The following is a 9,191-nucleotide window of genomic DNA, read 5'->3' on the forward strand; positions in this document are numbered from 1 at the left end:
TGCCCTTAAAAATGGTTTCATTTGAAATACTGTCATGTGTTCAATGAGTCTGAACTGTGAAACAGAGTGGGGAGCAGACACAGGTGTTTATGTTTCTTCCCTTTTTCAGGATGTCCTTAAAGTCAGACCTATTCCTATCTCAAGTGTTTAGTGGTGGCCCATCAGTTGCTGTGGGAGAAGGACCTGCCTGGGGAACAAGGAGATGAGGGAGGGCTTAAGGCTGCTCTGGAGCACCACAGCACAGCTGAAGAAACAGTGGGAAGGATGCTTTCCTTGTGTGACCTAATCTTACATGCTTTGCACTTCCAAATTCTGTCTATATTTTCTTCTGGAGACAGGTAGTATGTCCTCAGGTGCCAGCTCTGGCTGGAGCAGCTAACACCCAGCTGATACAGAAGGGGTGGTCACTCAGGGCTTGGGTGGAAAAGGTCCTCAAACTGATAGTACAACATTAGAGAGGAGTCCTAAAATCTTCATGGAGTAGCCAGCACAGCCAACAGCCCAGGAGGCAGATGAAAGGCAAAGTGAAAAAGTTATTTGGAAATTAGCAGTAAATGCTTTTGAACTTCCACCATGCTCTAGTAGAGCTGCATGTTGCTCCTTTCTTACCACCTTTTCCACTTTCTCTTTTTTACTTTTTACTTTCCTCTCTTTTTCTATTCTCAGTTCCTCCTTGGTTTACTTGATTTGCTCCACCTGATTTGTGTCTATTCCTCCGCCTGTCTGCTGTCCTGCTCCCCATCCTTGCTTTCACAAAGCAGACTGCAAGCCCTACTGAACTTGATTTCACATACCTTCCCATTTTAGCATCTTCCTTTGCTGTGCAGCGATCAGTGCAAAACAAGGTGTATGTCTACTAAACATCTATTCTGGCAACAGTTTCTGTTCGAACTTGTCAGAATACAAGTGAATTATTGGATTTCGAAGTAATTCTGCATTTCATTTTGGGGTATAACATCAAAGAGGTTTATCTTCCATGCTTCGACAGTTTCTGCAAATGAAGTTCAGAATCTTTTGCTCAGGAGATTTTGATCTTGTGCATCATAACAATATTTAAGGGAAAGGGTACAACTAAACAGTTTCTTGGAGAAGCTTGTTGTAAGCCAGTGAATTGCTTGTAGCTATGGCATTTTTCAGGCACTGCCAGAAGTAGGGCTGAGACTGAGGATTAGTTGGCCATTCCAGAACTGAACTTCTGCACAGCCTCTTCCTCAGCCGGACATAGCGGGACTTCTGCAAAACCTTCTCAAGAAATATCAAGATAATGACATCCATTTTGTCATCTAGAAGCCGCTGATGAGCCATGTAAAATGTTGTCTTAAAGCTGCCACTTTTAATATACCTGTTGGTCAGCACAAATATGGTCTTTTTGCTCAGCTGAATGCTCTGGGAAAGGTTGTCAAAGACTGGCTGTCCTGGAAGCCAGTCCCTTCCTTCCAGGCATAAATTGAACTGCCTGGCTTTTTGGTTTTCCAGCCTTTCCACCAGTTCCTGCAGCACCCACTCATTCACAGCTGCATCTTCATTGTCATAGGCAATAAAGGCATCGTAGCAGGCATCTGGTAAAGACAAGCGTCGATAGCCCTTCAGCTTGGCAGCGCAGTAATGGTAGCTGTACCACACATCCCAGAAGTAGAGATGGCTCATCACTGTGAACACCATAAAGCCAAGGACGGTTGAAGCTGACAGAGCGTACAGGATCAAATACGACGTGTCCAGCTGGCAGGTATACAGATCCAAGTAAACCACGCTCCTTCCCTTATGTGCCCCTGGGCCAGCACAGGTCACGTCTGTGGCCAGAAGAGGAATGGTCACCTGTGTCTGATTGATCCACCAGACAAACCACACAGCCTCACAGTTACACTTAAAAGGATTGCCATGCAAAAGCAGCATCTCCAGGTTGTTAATGACATTCTCAGGGAAGCTGGATCTCTTAATTATTTCAATCTTGTTTGAGCTGAGGTCCAAGTACCTCAGTTTAAAAGCCCCTCTGAGAAAATATTTGGTTAACCGCTGAATGCGATTGTTTCGGAGCATCAGTTTTTGGAGTGATGAGGTGCAATTGGACAGTTCTTTGGGAACAGTACTCAGAAGGTTATTGCTCAGGTCCAGAGTTACTAGGTTCCTCAGAGAGGGGAGGCTTCCCCAGATGAAACTCTTCAGTCGATTATTTGTTAAGTTGAGGATCTTGAGACTAGGAGGCATTCCTTTAAAAACATCATGAGGCAAAAAACTGAGCGAGTTGAAGGAAATATCCAGTTCTTCCAGGCTGGTCAGATTCTTGAAAAAGGACAAGTATCTAGCATTGCCATCCACCCATAAAGCATCTAAACGATTTCCTCTGAATTCTAAAATTCGAAGAGATTGGCTTTCCATTCCTGTATCAATAGTGGTAGAAATTTCATTCTCATTCATCATCAGCTTCTTCAGATGGGCTAGGTTTTTCATAAAACTAAGCACATGAGTAACACCTTCTGCCAGAAAATAATGCTGGTTATTGCTCAGATCTAGAATTTCTAAATATTTTAGCTCTTTGAAAGCAGTTTGGTGTAGCAAATCAACCCTGTTGTTAGAAAAATCCAGATATTTCAATCCAGACAAGTAAGAAAATTCACTTCCATTTAAAGTTTGACTTATTGCATTATCAGATAAGTTGAGACATTTGAGAGAGCTAAGTCCCAGGAAATCTGAGGGGTTAAGAAAAAATACATTGTTTCTGCTTAAATCCAGAGTTTTTCCATAGTTTAGGCAATCTTCCTTAACTATAAATTGGTAGGAAGAAGCCTCTTTGTCTTTGGAACGGCAACTTCGCTCATACACGTCATACCTGAAATAATGCATCTCTTGTTGTACTTGCCTGTTGTATTGCTCAACTGAAATGCCAGGATTAGAGCAAAATCCATAGAAGTTGCTTTCCCCTGAAGAAGGAGAAATTTTATTCACTGAGAGGTCAATGAACTTAAGAGCTGGGAATTCTTCAAACACTGTCAGGTCTGCAACTTTAATAAAGTTAGTCCCGAGATCCAACATGGTTAGATTCCGAAGACTGAGCAGTGGATGTAGATCTTGTGCTCTCAGTTCTTTAAAGACATAACCCTTGAGCCTCAGGGTTTCCAGGTTATAGAGAGAAGAAAATGTCTTAGAAAGATTCAAGAAGGGAGAATACACCTTCACTTCAAAGTTAAAGGACAGATCAAGCTGCATAAGGCTGGGGATAAATGTCAAAAACTGAGCATCTCCAATCTCCCTCATGAGGAAATTTTGGGAGAGGTCAAGTTCTTTGAGATTCTTGATGTTTTTAAACCAGCTGCTGGGTATGCTCTGAAGAGAGTTACTGTGAAGTCGCAAAATTCTTAAATTTTCCAAGGAGTCAAAAGCCTTTGAATGTATCTGAATCGAGCTCTTGGGACAAGGAATGCAAGGATATGGGGCATCATAGCAACGTGGGCAATTGCCACTTAGGTCAAGAATTTCTAGGTTGGGAAGGCCACTTAAATCCTGTTCGTGAATCACTTGAATCATGTTGTTGTAAATATACAATTCCTTTAAAGTAGATGACAAATTGGGTGGAATATGTGTTAAGTTGTTGGACTTCAGGGATAGTATTGTTAACTTTTTCAGCCCCAGAAAGGCTGTTTTCTCAATTTCAAATGAAACATTGCATGGATTGCGGTAGTAACAGTTCTGTCCAAGATACAATACCTCTATGTTTCCTAGCTCTGAGAAGCTGGCTTCTTGGATAGAAAAGATACTGTTTGCTTCCAGGCTCAGCAGGGTTAAAGTAGCAGGAAGACCTCGGGGTATTTCTGCCAGCTGGTTTGCATCCAAATACAATGACTTCAATCTTCTCAGGGCAGCAAAACTACCATTCTCAATCTTCAGTATGCTGGTGCATACATGATTTTTGGGGCCAAGTTTGACAGGCACACAGTTGCATCTGAAGTCAATCTCCCGGAGGTTTTCAAGATGATCAAAAGATGTTGGGTAGATGTGGGGGATATGGTTAATGCTCAGGGTGAGGTTGGTAGCGTTTCCAGGGATCCCTCTGGGGACTTCTGTAAGGCGCCGATCAGTGCAGTCCACTGTCACAGTGCCTTCTGAGGACTTAACATCACAGGGTAAAGTTTTGGGAAACCAAGCCCCTGACAGCAGCATTGGGAATATGAAGAGCAGGATAAATGGCAATGCATTTGACATCTTTGCACGAGGTACCTAAAACCAAGGAAATACAGAAGTATTAGTTTAATGCAATGAGAATATTTCACCTACACACTGGGTCAGGCCAACTATACAGCTAAATCGGGGTCCTTGTCACACACTGACCATGGATGATGTGCAGGTAGGATTATAAGTTTCAGGAGGCATACATTGGTATTTCCGTTCCTTTTTTTCCCCAGGGGACACAGCATTTTATGCATATAAAGAACGTTATGAGTCTAATGAAAAAACAAATCGTGTCTATCCTAACCAAATGGCCCATGTTATCCCAGCAACTGCCTATCTCCATCTTTTACTGCAGACCAATGGACCCCAGGACCAGGATCATTTGCCAAGGCAAGTGCCCATGGAGCATAGCAGAGAGCTGGTAGGGAAACCATGGAGACTCTCTGCAATGCAAGAAGTCTCTCCATCACACAGGTACCATTTATTCTGCATCTGATGACGTGCACCACAGCAGACCATGAAGTGCTGGCTGTCACCAGCCATGGACACAGAACCTGCAGTCACAGAGGGCAATACTGGCAGCTGCTGCACATACAAGTCCAGCAGCCTTTCTTCCTTTAAAACAGGGAAGGTGTAGGAATGAGGCCTACAGCCATGAGATATGCCGTGGTGTGTGGTAAAGGGATTTCCATAAGGGATTACTCTGGGCACTATGGCCTGCTGAAGGGTAATGCGCTATCAAGCAGAAACAGATAACCCTTTTACTTTCAGTCAGCCAGGTAGAAGAGGAAGAGAAGCTAAAGTGTCACAATTCTGTACTTTCCTTGTGCAAGACACAAAGTCTTTGTAATTTCTTTGTTACTCTTGATATCTCTCATTTACATCTAAGTGGCTGCTCTGTGTCCCCCATTAATGATGGCAGTAACAGAATATTTGGTCGCAGTCTTGCTTCCACTTCTCCCAAAAGTATAAATTGGCATTTGAAATCTTCATTGACAGAGGATGAGAATGCAACCATTTTACAGACAAGTCAGTGGGTTGTTTTTCTCTCTTCCCAAAACTAGGGATGCTTCTTTGGTAAGATTTGCACTGGGAGCACTTACATAGCACTGTACATTTGTATTTTGCAAGTCTAGTATATTTATCAATTATCCAATAAACTGTGGTATTGGTGAATCTGTGTTCATGAAAGTTCTTATTGAACTCAACCAGACTTACAGTGATGAATCAGTAATCCTCACAACTGTTGAACCTGTTAGCGAATGAGATGAGGCTTGTAGTGTAACTTAGGCTATTGTTGCATCTGGGAACCTGACCAGACTTAGTAGTACTAAATCGGCTCGAATCAGAAATTAAGTCCAGGCACACCCAGCCTCTCTGATCTCTGAGGACCAGCTGGAAAGCAAGGGAGTTTATTTTCTGCCAAATTGCTACACACTTAATGCAACAGGAAAAGTCAATTAGATTCAACCTTTAAAGATGTGATAAACCAAAATAAACACTGTCTAAGCATTAGAGCATGACACGGGCAAGGTATGATTGCAGTCTAGATTAAATAGACAAACTTCCTACATGAACTTGTATGCAGCCATTGCACTCAGGCCCTTAATTTTAGCTGCTTACTAAGTTCCTCAGTTTATTGTTATTAACTGAGGCTGCAGTGACATTCAAGAGAGGAAGGGGGGAGGAAGAGAGAGATAGAGAGACACCAAGAGACCCCTCTCCAGATGCTGCTTGGCTCTGAAGATGGAAAGAGTTCTGGCTTACCACACACCAAACAGAGACTAACACTGAACATTTAGGTGCCTGGAATTAGGTGCAAAGAATCTGGGCTTTGAAAGTCTTCATGAATATGTTTGTAGGTTTCTCACGTATTTCAGTATTTTTAGGGACTTAAGTGTTGTTGCAGAGACAGCCTAGCTCCTATCATCTTTGTGCTTCATTTCTTTGTATATTCTTCCCTCTCCTGATAATTTTTGTAATGCATTAGCTGTTTTAACTGTAAAGAGTAACATCCTGGTGCTGTGTCTGGCTATTTGCATATGTAAAATGTTGCATCCATTATAGTACCAGAACAAACAGAAAGACCTAAATAAGAGCAAGAAGCAATGCTGTCTTGTGCAATGTCTTTGCAATGAGAGGCTTGTTTAAAAGTACAGCAGGAGTATGTGAGCTGTTCTTTTGTCTGTGATCTATGCTTGGCTTTATAAGGAGCTCATAAGAACTAATCTACTGATCTTAACTGCTATGTGCACTAACCCCTAATGATTTAGGGTGTTCTTCAAATATTCATCAACAGTACAGCTATGTGTTTCTGAAGGAAGTTTATCTGCTAGTGTTCCATATATATGTGAGGAGTTCATGGGGGAAAGCCTAGAGAAACACCTCAGAAGTTACAGCATGTATATTATTATGCTCATTCTGAAGTATAGGAGTACAGATAAATCCTTTCCTTTGCAATCATAATGCTCTGCAGCTTTGAACCATAACAGTAAACTGGACCATTTAGAAAACAGAAAAGCAGAATATGTTCTTGAAAATCTTCCAAAACAATTCCAGTCAAAGATATCTAAGAGCAAATTTAAAATGAAAGTTTAACATACCATTTTCTGTGTGCTTCTAGGTCTGGCAGATTAGATGCTGGAAGAGACTGTAAAACGGAGCAGGAGAGAACAGCACTAAAGTGGTTTCCAGTGGTTCAGCTGAGGTGCAGAGGAGAATGTAACGTGACATAACTCACTCAAGACGACAGCAATCTGTACTGTATCTTCTTTCTCTTCATCTGAACACCAAAGGAAAGCAACTTCAAAGTCCTTAACAAGAGAGCCTGAGAGTAATCAGCTAGGAGAAAAGGCATTATGAAAGGGTAATATTCATGTGATCAACAAAGATTGCAGAAGCTCAAGTTCCTTTTTTTTTTCCTTTTTTACTGTAAGCTGCATGAAGGGAGACAAAAATTGTTAATTGACATGGAAGTTTAGTAATTTTTATAATTATTATTTGGGATTAATTTCTACAGTTAATAGCTTCAAGGATTCAGATCTCACTAAGAATCACTTGTGTGCTAATAGGAGCAGACAAATCTCTTAAGCTGAATACTTTATGGAAGAAATGTTTGTTAAGTGAATGGAACTTAGGGAAGGGAACTGAAACCAAGACAAAAAGGATAATGGTAAGGGCATAGGAAACTGAATACAAAAAAGTGAAAACTATGTGGAAGAGCGTGCACAAGTTGGACTGTGAATGTTGATTTCTTCAAGCAACCAGCCACATCCCTGGTACATGTCACTGGAATATGAGATGCTTAGTGTCCCCTTTGCTTGCATGAAAGTTTTCTAAAACACAATGTCCAGTCACCCAACCCTGTAATTTTTGACAGGTGCTCCCTCACAGTCTAAGGCTACAAACTGTGGAAATTTTAACAGCTGTACCAACACTTAGCATTTTCTTTTGCTCTTTAGTTTGTTTGGGTTTTGGTTTTTTGTGTGGTTGGTTTTTTTTTGTTTGTTTTTGTTTTTGTTTTTTTTTTTTTTTTTTTTTTTAATATTAGGAACTTTTTGTCAACCAGCTAAGAGCTCAAGGAGTTTCAATTCTATGTAAAGTGAAACTGCAGCTTTAGCTGAGTGCTAATAAAAGGCAGATAATTTCTTAGCTTTGTTTTTTTTTACCTGTGAAATGTGGGAAGCACAATACAGCAATAATTCACTTCAGAGATGGAGGCAGGGTAAATGCAGGGAAGTTTTCAGAAGTCCAGAACTTCTGAACTGTAATTTGATTTTTAGAGGCACAGGGAGTCACTGGTTTACTGATTTTAATAGTTCAGTTTCCCTCAGAAATTGAACAAAATCTCTTTTACCTCCTCTGAAACTCAGAGTAACTGAAAACAGAAAAGTACTTCCTACTATGTCACATGTTAGGGGAGGACTCTCTGGTAAGAGCAAATGTATATTACTGCTGCTGTGAGTGAGGAAAACAATTTAAAATAAAGCAGGAGCCTTTAATTGTCATAATCCTTCATCTGTAAGTTTTGTTGTCAGTTGGCTTCTTCTAATCAGATTGGTGAACTCACATTTCCATTTTTTCTCCCTTAGTCAACAGGAGGCTGCTTTATCTTATTTGTCAAAATCAAGATTCCACTGTTTATTTTAAATCTCGATAGTGTCCTAAAGCCTTGCTACAATGTCTTTTCTCTGAAGTGTTGACCCTCATTTCAAGAACGAGGTTACAACTCCATCTATTCATGGTTAATACAGTGTTCAGTGCAAAATGGCATAATTACCCAGGAAATTATTCCAGAAAACCAGTTATCTTGCTCACTTTTTGCAATACATTCGTTGACTTTTCAAACTGTTGTTGCTGATAGCTGTTGCAGAAATGTGTTTGTGGGCACTAAAAATAATCAGAACAATAAAGAGAAGACAGCACTGGAGGAGATTGGCCTACAACAGGGCTCTGGTAAGGGAGGACACCCTGATAGATCTGCATTAAGAGCTGACCCAAACCACCCAGGGTGCTGAGATATGGCCAAGGGAGCCACTAATACCACAGAAACAGACATTGCTTCTTCTGAAAGCTCAGGCTGCCTCAGGCTACCTCAGTGCCAACACTGACTGTTTGGTTTACAACAGGTTAAAAATGTTTGCTGAAAGGCAAGGTGCCCAGCAGTCCTGTTTTTGAAGGTGAGTTTCCTTCAAGGGAGCCAGAAGGCATCCAGAAATAGCTGGAATGAGATGGAGTTATTTTCCAAGTTCTCCAGGGTCAGCAAAGCAACTGTACCCCTACTGTTTTCCCCTTCCTCAGGGGCAGGTAAGATGGAGTAGCCACAGACATCATTCCTTCTTTTCTTTGTGGGATGATGAGGAGTAACAAGGTGGTCATGCTGGAAGTGATGGTGCACAGTAATGCAGAAACTGCTGCAAAGCACAAAACTGGCAGGTTCAGAAGAATTTTGGCACTTGTAAGTGGGATATCCTCAAATCCTGCTTCTTAGTATTGGAAGTACTAGCCTACTGGCCCACTACAATTTG

At 41.3% G+C, this 9,191-nt stretch overlaps 1 protein-coding gene across 1 annotated transcript; it reads right to left on the reverse strand.

The window, feature by feature from the left end:
• Window positions 1-649: 649 nt before the first annotated feature.
• On the reverse strand, window positions 650-7,646 carry LOC138117997 (toll-like receptor 7). Its single transcript, XM_069028729.1, is given in 3 exon segments — window positions 650-4,214; window positions 4,653-4,775; window positions 6,768-7,646. Coding segments are annotated over 3 exon segments (3,396 nt in total). The 5' UTR covers window positions 6,898-7,646; the 3' UTR covers window positions 650-1,071.
• Window positions 7,647-9,191: the final 1,545 nt, after the last annotated feature.

The sequence above is a fragment of the Aphelocoma coerulescens genome, chromosome 1 (genome assembly GCF_041296385.1).
Source record: "Aphelocoma coerulescens isolate FSJ_1873_10779 chromosome 1, UR_Acoe_1.0, whole genome shotgun sequence".
NCBI lineage: Eukaryota > Metazoa > Chordata > Aves > Passeriformes > Corvidae > Aphelocoma > Aphelocoma coerulescens.